Raw genomic sequence first — 18005 nt, 5'->3', positions numbered from 1 at the left:
GGTCCAATTAGGTGCAATGGATGATACAGACAGCGACGATTGCGATGATCTTGAGGATGTAGGTAGCCAAGTAACAAGTATTCAGAGGCAGAGTATATTAGAATCCACAAAAACCGCACAATTTCGAGATGCCATATCGACTTCCATGTGGAACGTTAAATGATGGTTGTATCTTATTACTTTTGAACATGCGTCATTTATATGTACTAAACTTGTAACTTGTGGATTTTAATATTAAAGGCACGAACTCGTTATTTGAATAATTTTTTTAGGTTATTAATAAAGTTGTCTATGTATTTATTTATTATTTTTTCAATTTTATTACTATATTAAACTTCATATTTAAGTCTATGATAAATAAAATATAATTAAAGTATGCATTTGATTAATTAATTACTTTTAATTTTTTTCAAAATATATTATTAATTAATACCATGAAAAAAATGTATCTTATGTTATTAATATAATACTTTTTATTCATTAATCATATTTATTTTTTATTTACTCTGTTATATTAATAATTTAATTATGGTAATTAAAATATTATTAACTCAAACACTTAGTTTAATTAACTTATTTTTATAATTAATAAAATCAATAGTTTTAAATTTCGAATATGAAGATGAAGATAAACTTGTCCACACTAATACCCTATTTCGAAGATTTTGAATATGAAATTATCTAAACTAATACCCATTTCGAAGATAAAGATCATATAGATACATAAAATAAAAGATCATATAGATACATAAAGATAAAGATGAAGATGAAGATGAAGATAAAATAAAAGATCATATAGATACATAAAGATAAAGATGAAGATGAAGATGAAGATGAAGATGAAGATGAAGATTAAAATCAAATTTCCAATTTGTTAACGAACCCTCTTGGGATTTTCACTACGATAACTCCGCGCAATTATCAGAAACGGGTACTTGTGGACCGGCCTCGCCACGTGCTCGACCTTGAGTGGCACAAACTTTGAGAAAATAATATCACGCTCAGATCTTAAACCGAGAAGCATAAGAGAAGCTTCAAGAAAAGGATCCATCTCAAGTCCTGTGATCCACGAGGCTTCTAAGAATCTGACCCTGATGCTTTCTGAGTTAAATGCTATTTGAAAAGAAGTGTGACAAAATTGCGGGAACAGAAGCGACAACTCGATGATGCAGAATTTGATGGGAGAGGGTTCCCGTCTTTGAATCTTTTTTAGTTTCTCCCAGTTAATCATTTGCTTCTGTAGAATTCTACGGTGTTTTAATCTTCAAACCACCTGCAGTAATGTCCATAATGGTGTTCTTGTCCTTTTAGTGCCGTCACAGATAGAGCCACTCTCACTCCCAAGTTGTTTTCTGAGCTTCTTCTAGTCTCCAGCCCTAGAATTTTCATTTCCCATGCGTTTATGTCTGCCTCTATGCAGAATTTTCTTTTTTGTTAACGCTTCAAGTGGTAGATTACGTTAATTCGTCTTGAAAATACTTGAAATGTTCTAGTGTCCTGCTTTCCCCTTTTCTATTCCCTTTACACAACTGTTGATTCAGCATTTGGGAGATTTTCCAATAATTTACCGATCTGAGTGAAACTTTCAGACTTGCTGCATTACCCTTTTTCTTTTTCTTTAGCTCTGAAACTCTGCTTTTGGATTTTATGCTTCAATGCATTGAATTACTCCCTTATCTGTCATTTACAGTTCTATATGTAGCTTATGATTAGTCTCTGATAGTTAAGTGAAGAGACCTTTCACCTCGAAGCTTTTTAAGTCATGGAGTTGGCGCGAAGCAGTTCATACTTGCTTGACGCTCGTAATTCTAGTCGTGGAAAGGGACTTTGGGGAAATGTTCACATTCCATCAAAGTTGCCGCCAAAACTTAAGGGAAGTCATGACTGGAGTAAAAGAGCACAAGGTGGACGGATGATTGGGAAAATTTCTGACTATCTTGTAGAAAAAAGGTCAATTATTGTCCGTGCAAGCGATGGGGGCCGAGAGGTGGAAACAGCTGTTGTAGTGAAACCAAGGTTGCAAGAGTTTAAAGTATTTGCAGGAACCCCAATGCCTTTTGGGGCTACAGCTTGCGACGGTGGTGTCAATTTTGCTGTTTTCTCTAGCAATGCTTTGTCCGCCACTCTTTGTTTGATAAGTTTGTCGGATTTACAAGAGGTAATTGATTTTCTTATATTATTCTTATTTAAAAAAGAGTCGTTACTAAAACCACTCTTTCCTTTTTCTTTCTTAAAGAAATAAATTCCATTTGCAGTTTCTTCTTGTTCAATAACTGCCTGTTACAAATTTTAGCTTTTAAGATTAGTCTTTATGTCTTATACATCTTCATTAAAAAAAAAAAAGATTAGTCTTTATGTGCATGAGTTTCAATGATGTTTGGTTGAGCCATCACATGAATTTGTCGTAATAGAACTTTCTCATTCATCATGCAGGTGTTGCTACTATGCTAGTTTTATTGATGAATTCTTTAAGCTAGCCTCTGGAATCCGTTAACTGTTACTTATCTCTTTAAAGCCATCAAGGTCTCTAGGGAATTATTTTACCATAGATCATTGGTTCCGGCTGATGCATGTTTGAAATGTTTGAGTGTTTCTATCTTTCTTATAAACAATTGAGTTAGCTACTGGTTCAGTTATTTATATTAACACGTTACCTTATCAGCAACACAACTTTAATATGCACATCATATGGGTAATAATCATTGGTGGGACATTGCAATCAGAAGCCTGTGGAATGTAGTTTTGAGTGAAAACCCTCTGCTGTATCCATAGTGTTGAAAGTTGAGTTGATAAGTAGCTGATAAGTAGCATGTACATGGCCATGTAAAAATGCCTCTTAGTATTGGTCAAATCTACTATAAGTTTTCAAGTTTCTGGCTAAAGTATATATGATGTTGTTGGACAGATCAATACCACTTATTATTGCAGACATAGGAAGCATTTGAGAAAAAAACAGAGTTAAGTATACATATAGAGCTCTTGAAAAAAATTACAAATTTTTTGGCCAACTTAAAACAGTAGAAATAAAAAATCTCCCAGAAAAGACACCTCCTGAAATAGTTAATTCCTATTGACATTAAGACATGTATGGAATGGGAAACATCTGTGTAGTACACTTCCCCAAAATAGATAAAAGGCCCAATCCATGAATGAAATGGCTTTTAGAAACTACTAATAACATAAGATAATCTTACTAACAAAAAGACACCTAAATAAAGTAGGAAGTTTTAACTGAGGAAAAAAACTATTAGAAAAAAATCCAGAAAAGACACCTGAAATAGCAACGAAAAGATATGTATGAAATGGGAAACATCTGAGTGGTACACTTCTACAAAGTAGGTATGTCTCTAAGAATACAAAAAAATTAGGAAACTCATAGGCGACATTGGTGGGATGACTTATCTGTGCAGATCCAAGGTTTGTTGTATGCAACCCATAATTTTTTACTGCAATATTATTAAAACATTTTTAAAAAATTTTATTAAAAAATGATGGACTAGACTTTATATGCATGAAAGGTATAGTCTCTTGGGGCTTGAGAATTATTCTGTCCCTTTCTTATGTACTTTTAATTTTGAATTAATTAAGAATTATATCCAACAATTCAAAACAGAACTATGATTGATTCTCGTGAAGGTGGCAAATTCGGTGACTAACTTTGCTTTGTTTTACAAGTTAGCAAGTTTTATGGCTTATGACCCTTGATCTATAAAAGTTTGTTGCCAGGTTTAAGCAACATTTTTTATGTCAGAAATAAATTCCTTTTTCATGTTCTCTAGTTTCACATGTGTAATGTTTCCTGTAGTATCTCTATCATTCTTTATCCTTTAATTCATATTCTGTAGGGTAGGTTTTTTTTTTCTTCTGAGTATTCTCTCATAGTTAAGAGTCTCTTCCATTTGTTGACTTGCAGAATAAAGTGACTGAGCAGATCCGACTAGATCCAGAGACCAACAAGACTGGGAGTGTTTGGCATGTCTTTCTCCAAGGGGATTTTTCTGATATGCTCTATGGTTACAGATTCGATGGAAAATTTTCTCCTCAAGAAGGGCAATACTATGATTCTTCTCGAATCTTGTTGGACCCTTATGCTAAGGTCCTCTTTTTTTCATAGCTTTTTAATTTCATTTCATCATCTTAGTCTGGAAGGAGGTCCCTTTCTTGCCTCAAGACTATGACGCTTTTGTCGTGAACCCCTTTTTGTGCTAATCTTTATAAAAGCTCTTCCAGTGTTTTCTTTTTCTTTTCTTTTCTTTCCTTTCTGTTAAGAGTTTGGGAATCTTTCAACTTCTCTTACACTTTTTGTGCTTGCAGCTATTATACTAAATCTTTTTTTTTTCTTTATGTAGGCAGTTGTGAGCAGAGGGGAGTATGGCACCTTGGGACCTGGGGGCAATTGTTGGCCTCAAATGGCTGGCATGGTGCCCTCACCAGATGATGAGGTAACTAAGAGTAAGGAAACTAAAAGTATCTTTGCATATTTTTAAGAACCATGAATATTGTGTCTTTGAGACTGGAAGTTGATGAAGTCTTTTTGTAATCTTCTTGGTGGTTTTTGTAAATTCTCCCTTTGGCTTGAATTGGGTAACATCTCTCTCTAATTTTTGAGTTTCACATGAAATCAACTAGGCCCTTTGCCCTTAGGTTCGGGTTTCCATGTATAGAGCTTATTATGCATTGGTTCGTTCTAGGTATGTCAAACATTCAGAATTCCTCTGTGGGGCATGAAACCTGTTTCTACCAAAAACCATTTTGGAATCTGAAACAGATTTTTATAAGAGGCCTACCAGTTAGAGAAACTTCTAAGAAATGTTTGCTAAACTTGCTTTCCCTAATACCAGTGCAAACTTCTTTGAGAGTTTGAATTGGAAAAAAGGCTAAAAACATATTAAAATTCTAATAATTTGGTTAACTAAGTCAAATTTATTATGAATAACAGATATTTATACATTTGTTGGATAATTACTGTCATTAAGAATTTATTATAAACTATTTAAATGATTAATTTTTAACACACTATTTAAATAATTTCTTATAGCATCTCCGAATGGCTCTTACAGGTTGTGAAAATGGTCTTTTGCTATTTCTTATCTTTTTGTTTCTTTTAGTTTTGTTTACACCACATTTTTGTTTCCCATTTCATTTCTTGTTTCTGTTTGCTTATTCTGGTAAATGTCATTTTGTTTACCAAACATTGCCTGTATCTATCATTCCATTCATATTGCTAGAAATGCTGCACAAGCTGATACTCAAAACAAAAAAAAAAAAAGGAATGCTGCACAAGCTAGAGTATATATTATCTTAAGCACCTTTACTTTGGGATTTACTGAAAGTACAGGGTAGGCATGTTTCTTTGCTACAGATAGCTTAATTATTACTGTTTTTTTGTTATTCTTAACTTGATATTTTCTTTTGATCTCTCTCTCTCTCTTTCTCTGTAATGCATGCAAAGCCTCCCCCTCCCAACATTGCACGGTTACACACACACACATATGCAACTATTAGTTTTGCATGTTGACATTCATTTCAAGCTTTATGCATTACTTTCTGTTTTTGTTGTATTGTCCAACTTTCAGCTGTGCTTTACGATCCTGATTTTTCCAGTTTGATTGGGAAGGAGATGTACCTCTGCACTATCCCCAAAATGACCTTATAATTTATGAGATGCATGTCCGTGGGTTTACAAGGCATGAATCTAGTAATACTAATCACCCTGGAACATACCTTGGCATCGTGGAGAAACTTGATTATTTGAAGGTATGGATGTCTCACACACTTCTATATACCCCCTGACTTCAAAATACTTTGTTTAGGTTCTTGTATTTAATCTATTGTCTCACTGTGGATGCTTGTATTTATTTTGTATTGAGTGCAGGGTGTAGTAATGGCTCATGGCTCAAGAGATACTTGAGACTATTCTATAGTCTGTTCCTCATTAGCTAGCATTGAATACTAATAGTTGTCCATAGATTATGGGTTTCTGTTTTAGCAGTTGGCAAGTTTTTCTCATTTAATTTTGTTTTTTTCACTCTTTACAGGAACTTGGAGTCAACTGTATAGAGCTAATGCCTTTTCAAGAATTCAATGAGCTGGAGTACTATTCTTATAATTCTGTCCTGGGAGATTATAAGTATGTGGATTTCTCTGCTGCAGTAAGATTGACCCAACTATATGCAAAAGTGATTGATATAAGTTGCTGTGCACTTCAAGTGATTGTGGTTGCACACCTTGAAAGTTTTCTAGATGGAAGCCAGCCATTTCATTTTTATAGTTGTGTTTCTTATCTTCCTTACCTCTTTCCATATTCCATCTTTCCTCAAAAGTGTGAAAGTCTGTTTTTCATTTATGGCATTACACTCACCCCTTGAAAATTTACAAACTCACACTCATCCCTTACCTTCTTTTTCTGTAAGCAAAAGGACAAAGTGCGCTCCTTAGAAGGTCTTTTTGTCTTTACAAATTATGGGCTTATGTTCTCATCAGCTTAATGTGGGACCATGGATATTATGTAGGACCAACCTATTAAATCCTACTTCCAAATCAGTAGGCCCATTTTTCTATGTGGGCAGCACTTTATTGTGGGACCTTTCTAATGAACACAACAATTTTAATTTTGGTCCTTCAGCAGTGCATGCCCGAGTGGGTCAGTGGACTTATATTTTAAGGTAGAATACCAGTCGTCCCACTATCCCACATTAAACTGTGGGGCCATAAACCCATATGGTGGGAAGGATGCAGTGACCTTTAATAGAGTATTTTTGTCTTTTCTAACAGAAAAAGGGTGCTAGGGTAATGAAATTCGAAAGCAGGGGAATCAGTGTACTTTAGGATATTTCAGTGTGTGAATGTAATTTCTAATTTTTTAGGGGCAGGTATAACTAGACCTTCCTCTTATTATCTTGTCTTCATGTTCCTTGCATATATTTTCTTAGCAATTTAGTGGCCCTTTTTAAGCATAAAATGAATAGCCCTTTCCAGATCAGTTTCCATAACTGGATTTGTTGGAGGGAGTGCTGTCTGAAGTAAAGTAGTGTGAAGACTCTTGATTTGTTGATCCAGGCTGAACTTTTGGGGATATTCGACAGTTAATTATTTTTCACCAATGATAAGATATTCATCTGTTGGTATGCGTAACTGTGGTCGTGATGCCTTAAATGAAGTGAAGTTTCTCATAAGAGAATCTCATCAACGCGGCATTGAGGTGAATACTAATCTTGCATTGGGTCCTCTCTTTAGATTCCTTTTAGATATGAAATGGCCTCAACCTCAATTTGTTTTCCCAGGTCCTCATGGATGTGGTTTTTAACCATACAGCTGAAGGGAATGAGCAAGGTCCTATATTATCATTCAGAGGTGTGGACAATTGTGTCTATTATATGCTTGCTCCTAAGGTACCTTTCATCTTACTTGGTGAATTAAATCTGTTGTATTTGGCAAAGGTGGAGACAAACCAAAATCTAACATAATTATAATTATTTACCTTATTATGGTGTCATATTTCATGTCCTATAAGTTAACTTTAGAAATTGGACTAAAGGAATACCATACTTCCCTGTAGGGAGAGTTCTATAACTATTCTGGCTGTGGAAACACCTTCAATTGCAATCACCCTGTTGTACGCCAATTCATAGTGGATTGCCTAAGGTATTTTTAGATAATTTGTCATTGCAAACTTTCTCATTATGTTACTACTATAGTAAATCCTCTGTATAGTATTGGATAAGAAAGTGTAGTAATCCATGAAATAGATGAGATGTGTGAAGAAATGTTGAAAAACTAGTACATGGGCTTTTTGGTCATTTTAACTTATCATATTCATATTTTTATGTAATCTTGTTCTCTATGTTGAATTATGTCTATACGCCAAATTTCATGTACATAGGACATATAAAATAGGAGATATAAGGAGATTAGGGTTTCACTTAAGAGGGGCAATTTTGTAATTCGGATAGTCTCCTTAATTAAATAGGTTGGGTGTCGTGCACGACCCCCAGCGCAGCTCATTCTTGAGCCTTTCTCCCTTCCTTCTCTCTTTCTATCTCGTTCTCCCTTCTCTTACTTTTTACAAAAGACTTAAAAACAGTGTAACTTTATCGTGGATTTAGCATATTTATGCTCAAATGGGGGAAAAGATTTGTGTAACCAACTTCAACGGAGGGCTTTTAAGATTATTGCACTTCACTACACAATTGGTGAAAAAAGAAACTTAAAACTTTTTAGGGTAACATCTTTTTCCTTGATCATCTTTTTTTGATAATTCTTTTATCCTTAGTTAGTTAGTGGAAGATATGGGTAGCTCTCCAAGCCTACTAAAAGATGTAGCTGAATGCAAAGTCTCCTAACCATTTTCAACAAATTGATTACCATTTTCCTAATGGACAGATAGTTATTGGTGTTTTTTGTAGTGCAGCTATCAAAATAAATAATTAGAGTTTCATGAATTTGAAAAGAAAGAAAGAAAGGAGGCAAGTGAAGAACAATAAAGTGAGAGATCAATATTGAGAGGAGAAAAATCAAGTTCATATCTTATATTGACATTTGTCTGTAATAATCAATAAAAGAAGATAATTACATAAATACTACTTTTGCTTAAAAATGCTTGTAGGGGGGAATAATCCCACATAGATTAATGTTATGAAAAATCCTGTGGATATTGGCAGGGAATAGGCCTCCAAACTTCAGGTAGTACCTGGAACCAACTTTAACAACTACTAAGAAAAAGATGTTTAATCTTCGTCTTATCGTAGCTTTAAGCATAAACTATATTGGCTCAGCTACTTGAATCCTCCGTTCTGCAGTCCTCAACCTCTTTCGTCAAGTTGCCTTGTAAAAAACCCTTTTCACTGTTTCTATCCTTTTTATCTTTACCATTTCATAATAATCATTATTATGTAGTACTACTAAATCAATAGGAATCTGTCATTTGATATTTTCCATGCTTCACTTCTTTTATCCTTGTTATTTCCAGTACTTTGCCGTAACAATTATTATATATAGAACTACTGCTAAATCATTTGAAAATTTCATTTGATTTTCATAATTTTCTATATTTGACCTTCACATGGATATGTGTCTCAGTGAGTCAACAAACTCATCTTAGATGCAGTCAAAAACTGAATGACTTGCAGAATGACTGAAGAAAATGAAGCATAATTTCTATAGTTAACGATGGAAAAAGTGTGGCATCTTAGAGCACCATAAAGTTTTACATTTCCTATTGCTTTTTGCTTGTTGATTTCATACATTGTCATCTTGTGGTGTCACCAAGGGAGAAAAGGCAAGAACCTCACTAAGAACTTCTAATAGTTTGTGTCCTATCTTCTCTTCATTGTTCTTGAATCTGGCAAGAGTGGGATGAGAGCTTTATTTCCTTGAAAAATATTAAGATCATTGTAGGTCATACCTCTTGAACCTAGCAAGATCGTGGCCAGTGTTTCTCCAATGAGAGAAGTCTAAGGCATTAATTATCTGTAAGATTCTTGGGCTTGTAAGAGTTAACTATGGAGCCATATTAACATATACAACGTGAATGCTCAACTTGTTCTCTTTTGATTAGCTTTTATCATTCAAGTAGTCATTAGGTCAAGATAAATTCACATTATCTGCCATGAATACATACTGGACTAAAAACAGGTCAAAGGCGAGGAACAGTAAAAATCTTCAATACTCTGAGCTAGAGGCATGATATGTAGAACAATACCATATTTTATGGAAACTTCAGAAACTGAGGCTATCATGGTTTCAACTTAAGTAACTTTGGTTGTAAATTTACTTGTAAAAACTTGGATCTTGGGCGATTATTACACTTACATTTCTGTGCATGGGATACCAACATCTTATATATAGTGTTAGATGATCAGCTGAAGGGTAGTTTCGTCATTTAACTCTCTCTGTAATCTCCAGAGTAGACATTATATTGTTCAGCATGTTTAGATCTACCTCTAGTTCAAATTTTGTGTAATTTGAGTTTGTATATTGGGAGATATAAGGGTTTAAGTGAAGTGTAAGTGAGTAGGGGGCATATTTGTAATTTATTTACTTAAGTGAATAAAAGAAGATAGGGTCGAGCACTACCCCTAAGGAGAGAAATTTCAGACTCTGATCTCTCATTCTTTTCCCCTTCTTCTCTCCCTCACTTTCTCTCTCTATAATTGTCAATATTACTCCTTTTTCATTGTATCAGTTCAGTAGATCTTGGATACAAGCCTTCATCTTCCATCTTCTTTCTTCATTGAAGCTTGCAAATTCAAGAAAGGGGATTTTTTGAGGTTTGTGCGTGACTAGTTGACTAAAACGGGCCTTTTCTCATTTTTTTTTTTTGCCATAACTTTAGGCATCTACTGCATTTGGGTGCAGTCTAATATTGAGATAGAGTCCTAGAGGGATTTTTGACTTGGGAAACAGCCAAATACTGGGCTTTTCTGGGTGCATCATCCACTGGTAAGGTGATGTCAGCCCTAGTTTTCGTCGATTTGCAATATTAGTTGGTTGATATTGGAATGAATTTGTTTTTTTTTTTTTTGTTTTTGCAAAAATGTGCATAAAAACCCTAATTTCTGAGAAGTGGGGCACGACTACCCTGCGCACCTATCTTGTGATTGAAGCTTTGTTTGCTTAATTGTCATTGTTGGTGATACTTATGGCTGATTCTTGTCAAGTAATCACTCCTTCAAAGGAATCTGGAAGTTTCGAGGGAAATGATACAATCCTAATTACTTATAAAATACGAAATGGCTAGAACTATCTTAGCTGGTCAAAGTCAATTAGGATATACTTGAAGGCTAAGAGTAAGTTCAAATTCATTAGGTAAGACCCTCTTATCCTGTTAAATGATGATTGAGAAGTTGAGGATAGTGAGGTGATGACCTGGCTGATTAACAACATTAATTCCAAGTTGAGGAATCAGGTAATGAATTGTGACATTGCTAAAGAGATGTGGGTATCCTTAGAATATATTTATGCTTAGGAGAGAAACTTTTCATGAGTGTATGAGCTACATGCTAGACTGTTTAGCCTCAAAGAGAGGTTAGATGTCTGTTACAGAGTACAACAATGACTTGATTGGTATACTACAAGAGGTAAATGTTTTCCATCTCTTTACTATTGATGAAAGGGAATCTAGGAAACAACATGGACAGGTACATATTGCAAAATTTCTAGATGGCCTGGGGCCAAAATTTTATGCTATCAGGGCACAACTATTAGCCTCAAAGGATGTTTAGTCTTTGTCTATAGCCTTTAGTAGAATCTTGCCCATAGAGTCTGCTATTATATCCCAATTAAGTAAGATGTGACTAGTGTTCTTGTATCTACACTCTATACTGTGGGCTCCTCAAAATCATCTAGAGGTAGAGGTGGAAGTGCTGATTGGGCTATGGCGAGCCGACAACAGGTGGAGGTTGAGCAAAGGTGGAAGGGTCAGAAAGACTAGTCGGCGGCGGCAAATGGTTCGAACATGTCGATTGGTGACAATGTGAAGGGTTTGCGGCAACGGTGAAATCTGGATAGTGTCTCTAGGGCGGCCAACGATCAGTTGGACGGAGATTTCTACGGGAGACAACACCGAAGGAGAGTGGATTGAGGTTGACAACGATGGCGGCGAACAGCTAATTGCGGTGCTGCGATTGTTCAGTGAGGTGCTGCAACGATGGCTGGAAGGAAATTGATGACGATGTCAGCCAGGGTCGGAAATGACTACGGGAAGGGGGGGTCACGACTCATAGTACAGTCAATGACGACGTTGGGATGGTCTGGCTGGCTTAGCGACGATGTCTCAGAGTTTTTTTTTTTTTTTTTTTGCTTCGTTTGATGGTGAGAGTAAATCGGAGGCAGGGAAGTTGGGTAGCTCGAACGGCAGCGATTCTTTCTAGAACATTTGGCGATGTTGCTCCAAAACAAAGGCAAAAGAGGAGGAAGAAGAAGAGAGGAGTAGAAATGGATGGAATCGTTTGCTCTGATACCAAACTGATGCGGGACGAATACATAATGAAGTGTGGATTTAATTGTCGTATGAGAAATGAGAGAATGTCGTATCGGAATGGTGTATCGGAAGGAGAAATAGGAGAATAGAGAAGAATAATTTAAAAGAAGGTGAATAGAGAAGAAAGAAGAAGAAGGGGAAGAAGAAGGAAAAAGGAGAGGGAGAGACCCAAAACAGGGAGGTTTCAAAAATTGATTATCGAAGCTGAATTCAACATCTTGTTACAGTCTTTAAATAACTAAAATTAAAATTTAAAATTCAAAATAGATAAGATCACTATTTGATCAAATCCAGTAAAATAAAAAAAGATAAAATTCGAATTGAAATTTAAAATTCAAAATAGATAAAATCACTATTTGATCAAATCCAATAAAATCAAGAAAGATATAATAAAAATAATTTTAACCATAATTGGTGGGTCCACTGGGGCCCAATGGGCATACTGGTGTCCCCACCAATTCTCCCACTATTGGAGAAATTGACTCCGTCGAGTTTGGTGTGAGGGTGTGGATAATACCTCAACAAATGAGGTCCAAATTTATTCGTATGCAACCCAAAATTCGCAAATGGGGGAGATTTTTTTTTTTCTTTGGAATTTTTTTTCTTTGTACGTGTGGACTTGCACATGCAAACGTGTGTGTGTGTGGGAAGGGGGGGGGGGGGGGGGGGGGTGTTGGTGATCTTTATTTTTCCCCCTAACTACTCTATAGATGGAGAAGATGAACTGTGATGGCGGCGGCGTTGGCTCGACGAGGTTGACCGATGGTGGTGATAACGAAAAAAAGGGGATTTTGGTGACAATGTAAAGATCGGCTGCGCTGATTGGAGTTCAACGAGCCGACAACAGGGTTGGAGGTTGAGCGATGGTGGAAGGGGCGAAAAGACTAGTCGGCGACGGCGAATGGTTCGAACATGTCGATCGGTGACAACGTGAGTGGTCTGCGGCAACGGCAAAATCTGGATAACGTCTCTGGTGCAGCCAACGATCAGTTGGACGAAGATTTCTACGAGAGACGACACTGAAGGAGAGTGGATGGAGGTTGACGACGGTGGCGAACAACTAGTGGCAGTGCTGTGATGATGGCTAGAAGGAAGATAATGACGATGGCTGCCAGGGTTGGAAATGACAGCGGGAAGAGGGCAGGGGTGGGGTGGCGACGGGGAGCTCACGGCTCACAGCTCGGTCAACGATGTCGTTGGGATGGTCTGGTTAGCTTAGTGACGACGTCTTAGAGCTTTTTTTATGCTTCGTCCGGTGGTGAGAGTAAATCGAAGGTAGGGAAGTTGGGTAGTTCAAACAACAATGATTCTTTCTAGAACGTTTAGCGACACTGCTCATAAACAAAGACAAAAGAGGAGGAAGATGAAGAGAGGAGCAACAAAAATGGATGGAATCGTTCGCTTTGATACCAAACTAATGCGGGATGAATATGTAACGAAGCATAGATTTAATTGTCATATGCAAAATGAGATAATGTCATATTGGAAAGGTATCAGAATCAGAAATAGGAGAATAGAGAAGAATAATTTAGAAGAAGGAGAATAGAGAAGAAAGAAGAAGAAGGGGAAAAAGAAGGAAAAAGGGGAGGGAGAGACCCGAAACAGGGAGGTTTCAAAAATTCATTATTAAAGCTGAATTCAACATCTTGTTACAGTCTTTAAATAACTAAAATTAAAATTAAAATTAAAAATAGATAAGATCTCTATATGATCAAATCCAATAAAATTGGAAAAGATAAACTAAAATTTGAATTGAAATTTAAAATTCAAAATTCAAAATAGATAAGATCACTATTTGATCAAATCCAGTAAAATTAGGAAAGATAAAATAAAAATAATTTTGACCATAATTGGTGGATCCATCGGGGCCCAATGGGCATACTAGCAGCCCCACCATACTCTATTCTTTGCTTCACTCACCGTAGATGTGTCTCCATTTACTATAGGTGCAGAGTTAGTTGTTCCCCCTTTTGTGGAGGTTGTTCCTATTCCTTTGTATGATGCCACTATGAGAAACCACTACAGGTATCTCATAGAACTCAACACTTGACTTCAGTTCTTTCTCTCACACCGGGCCATGAATCTCCCTACTTTCTAATCTGAAGGTAAGTGATTTACACCTTTCTATTGTGCTTCGGAAAGATGTGCGTAAAGGCACACAAAATCTCCTATCTAATTTTGTTTCCTTTGATTCACCATTAGACCAGTACAACCAGTTTGTTTTGTTACTGTCTTCTTGCACTATTCCTTCTTCTGTTCAAGATGCTCTCTTATTCCCTTAGTAGAAGTTGGTCATGGATGTTGAGATGGAGGCTCTTCTAGACAGAAGCGCTTGGATGTTATGTGACTTATCTTCTGGTGACCAAATGGCAGATGTGTTTCCTAAATCATTGGGTAAACTTGAGTTTGAATTTTTATGTGGCAAGTTAGGACTTAGGGATACATATACTCCAGCTTGAGGGGGAGTGTTAGAAGATCAATTGAACCGTAGCTTCGTCATTTTACATTAGCTGTAATCTCCAGAGTAGATAGTATATTGTTCAACATGTTTCGATCTACCTCTAGTTCAAATTTGTGTAATTTAAGTATGTATATTGAGAGATATAAGTGTTTTAGTGAAGTGTAATTGATTATGGGCATATTTTTAATTGTCTTTTACTTAAGTGAATAAAAGAAGATGGGTCGACCCCCAAGGAACCTATTTCAGACTCTCTTCTCTCATTCTTTTTCTCTCCTTCTTCTCTCCCTCACTTTCTCTCTCTCTAATGTTCAATATTATTCCTTTTTCATATAAAGACATAGGACTTAGCAATGTGTCTGGACTATATACTAAACATTTTCTCTCAATTTATGTGTGGTGTTTCATTGAAAGGTGACATTTATCTTTATGAACCTTTTCAGCTTCTGCTAGTTCTATCATCTCTTTCTTTTGCTTAGAATGGGGTTCATTGATATTTTACAACTTTCCCTTGAAACAGATATTGGGTAACAGAAGTTCATGTGGATGGCTTTCGATTTGATCTGGCTTCTATCATGACCCGGAGTAGCAGGTTCAATTTCTGTGTTTTCTACAGCAATTCCTCTTTCTACTACACAGGATATTGCTAATTATGCTTCTTGTTGAAGTCTACTGGATGCAGTTAATGTATATGGTAATCCAACTGAAGGTGATCTGCTGACTACTGGGACCCCACTAAGTAGCCCACCATTATTAGATATGATTAGTAATGATCCAATCCTTCGAGGTGTTAAGGTACCTCTGTCATGATGTCTTTCGTTGCAACTCTTGGCCCTCAGCAATAAAACTTACTGTTTTTTACTGCTTTATCCCTGAAACGTGTTTTGAATAATTTGGTGCCACATTTGAGGAATTAACACCAAAATCTTCAGTGGTTTTAAGATTTTTCTTTGCAAGAAGCAAACTGAAGTTCTGTAATTTCCTGGTAACAGCTTATTGCTGAGGCGTGGGATGCAGGAGGGCTTTACCAAGTCAGTAGTTTTCCTCATTGGGGTATTTGGTCAGAATGGAATGGAAAGGTTGTTTTGCACCTGGTGTATTCTGTCTTAATTTATTTTATTTCAGGTTAATATTATTCTCTAACAGATGTTAAAACAATATGAAGAGTTGAGGGTAGCTGAAGAATATAAAGCCTCAGAGTCTCAAAATGTCTGAATTTATGAAGAGCAGCTTCAAAATCTGTTAGTAGTGTTATAATCATGGCTGACTGCCTAGCCTGACTCGCAGCTACTGTACACTGATTGAATAATTTACCCGTATTTGGTGCCTACCACATCTAATTCCAAAACCACATTCTTGTCCCTTTATTTGTATTACACAAACATAACAAATTCTTACCAGCTACTAAAACATTCATTATTATTGTTAAAATACAAGTCCAGGGGTATTTTGGTATATTTTCCACGTTACATTTTTCTCTTATAGTATGGCTATTAGATAGAGAATGTCTTATTTTATCTCTAGTTAGATTTTCATTTAATTTATACATGTATTTTAGGAGATATGTAATTTTAAGTATTGAGGGGCATTTTTGTCCTTTTGTAAATTTTCACTTAAACCTTGATTATAAAGAAGTTGGACGGGTCTTTCTGGCTCGTATTCCAAGGCAGCAAAGCTGCTCCTCTTCCAGAACTCTTTTTTTCTCTTCTATTTTCTCCTAAATCACATATTTTTCATGGTATTAGAGCAGTAACACAAGTCTTGGGCGGGTTTCTTTCGATTTTTTGGATCTCCTCTCCATTTTCAGTAAGCTCCTTGAAGGGTATTCCCAAATTTCTGGATTTATAGTGTAAAAAAAATTCAATTTTTCCTTTTTTCTGCCTATCTTACCCTATTGGCTAATGATTGCTGTTTCTATTTGATTGATTGTTGGGATTTAGAAGTGTTTGATGATCCTAATCTAAGGAAATTTCTCAAATCTGCCTGCATCATCAACCTAGTGCTTGCGTCATCATCCATATAGCCCGTGTCATCTGGTTTCTTGCAATTAGGTCATTCTTTCATCGATCTATGGTCTCAATTGCTGAAATTGATCACTATTGGTTCAAAATTGAATGAATTGGGTGCTGAATTGCCCTATTTGAATTCGGTGTGGGGCCCACTTGACTGCGCAAACATAGAAATTTGGGGAAAGTGTTTCCTTTGGTTAATTGACACTCTAGTGTACTAAATTGTGGTGTTCGATTATATTTAATGGCTGATTCCAGCACACGAGTTGCTGTCTAGAGGACTGCTGAGAGTTTACATGTGAAATTTTCTCAGTCTATGTAGATAACTATGATCGGGTTGAATGGATCGAATTATGTAAACTGGTTCAAATCAGTTTTGATGTATTTGAGGGCCAGAGAATGGCAAAATATATAACCGATGATCCCCCGGTGCCTGTTACTAAAGATTGGGTGGCAGAAGGTAATTTAGTAATGACCTGGTTGGTTAATAGTATGGAATCAAGATTTAGTTACTAGATTTTGAGTTGTAGTACTACTAAGGCAATGTGGACTACCTTGGCTTCCATTTTGTCTCAAGAAAGTAATTTGTCAAAGATCTATGAGTTATATGTGAAGTTATTTAATATGAAGCATATAGGTACAGTGACAAATTATTTCAATAAGATGAGGGGAGTACTACAGGAGATTAGTACATTCCATAATTTTACTATGAATGTTGAAGACATTCATAAGAAAGAAAAACAGATTCAAGTAACCCGATTTTTGGATGGTTTGGGGCCTGAGTATGATGCTATTAGAGTCCAGCTATTGGTCATTTAGGATGTGACCACCTTTGAGCAAGCCTTTAGCAGAGTTCTTCAAGCTGAAGGTGCAATTGTAAATAAGAATGAGTCAGGTGGAGCTCTTAGAAGTAGCTGTTCTTAACTTCAGTTTTCTAGTGGTAAGCCTGATGGTTAGTTTCATGGTGGTAATAATGGAGGTACAGGTCGCTCTTACTCTACCCGTGGCTGTGGCCGAAATGATCAGGGGGATAGGAAAGGTGTTCATTGTAGTAGCGAAGGGGTATACGTAGACTTTTGGAGTTGATGTCTTTGAGACATTCTCTCCTGTAGCCCGACTTTCTTCGTTATGTATCTTAATATCTGTGGCTGTTAATAAGAGTTGGCATCTCTTTCAGCTCGATATGAAGAATGTCTTTCTATATGGTGATCTACATGTGGGAGTGTATATGGAACGCTCTCCTAGTTATGTTGTTCAGGGGGAGACAGGAGAAGTAAGCTGGAGAAGACTATTATGGACTTAAATAAAGTCCACAGGCCTAGTTTGAAAAGTTTAGTGATGTGGTACTACTGTTTGGATTCTATAGGAGCCATTGTGATCATTACATGTTCCTACTGAAAAAGAAGACTGATATGGTGGTTTTGTTTGTCCATTTAGATGACATTGTGTTATCTGGTGATGATCTTGATGGTACTACAGAAGTTAAACAATATTTGGCCACACATTTTTAGACAAAGGGTTTGGGCTCTCTCAAATACTTCCTTGGCATTGAAGTTGC

The 18005-nt window shown here is 36.3% G+C and overlaps 1 protein-coding gene across 3 annotated transcripts in view; it reads left to right on the top strand.

The window, feature by feature from the left end:
* Positions 1 to 1169: 1169 nt before the first annotated feature.
* Positions 1170 to 18005, top strand: part of LOC137935986 (isoamylase 1, chloroplastic) — a 32854-nt gene continuing 16018 nt past the window's right edge. For 2 of the 3 annotated variants that reach the window (XM_068780452.1, XM_068780451.1), the window contains exons 1-11: positions 1172 to 2158; positions 3914 to 4096; positions 4350 to 4442; positions 5605 to 5757; positions 6039 to 6130; positions 7060 to 7201; positions 7284 to 7391; positions 7559 to 7644; positions 14959 to 15030; positions 15107 to 15233; positions 15431 to 15517. In XM_068780452.1, coding sequence (XP_068636553.1) covers positions 1763 to 2158; positions 3914 to 4096; positions 4350 to 4442; positions 5605 to 5757; positions 6039 to 6130; positions 7060 to 7201; positions 7284 to 7391; positions 7559 to 7644; positions 14959 to 15030; positions 15107 to 15233; positions 15431 to 15517 — 1539 coding nt within the window. In that variant the 5' untranslated portion in view covers positions 1172 to 1762. Of the gene's footprint in view, positions 2159 to 3913; positions 4097 to 4349; positions 4443 to 5604; positions 5758 to 6038; positions 6131 to 7059; positions 7202 to 7283; positions 7392 to 7558; positions 7645 to 14958; positions 15031 to 15106; positions 15234 to 15430; positions 15518 to 18005 lie in introns of all 3 variants that reach the window. The other variant, XM_068780453.1, reaches the window with a different exon arrangement.

This window comes from Aristolochia californica, unplaced genomic scaffold (assembly GCF_029961685.1).
Source record: "Aristolochia californica isolate CCGP_79_NKW_82.1479 unplaced genomic scaffold, dmAriCali1.0.hap1 SCAF_7, whole genome shotgun sequence".
NCBI lineage: Eukaryota > Viridiplantae > Streptophyta > Magnoliopsida > Piperales > Aristolochiaceae > Aristolochia > Aristolochia californica.
The sequence above is the reverse complement of the archived record's forward strand: the minus strand, read 5'-3'. Positions and strand labels throughout refer to the sequence as shown.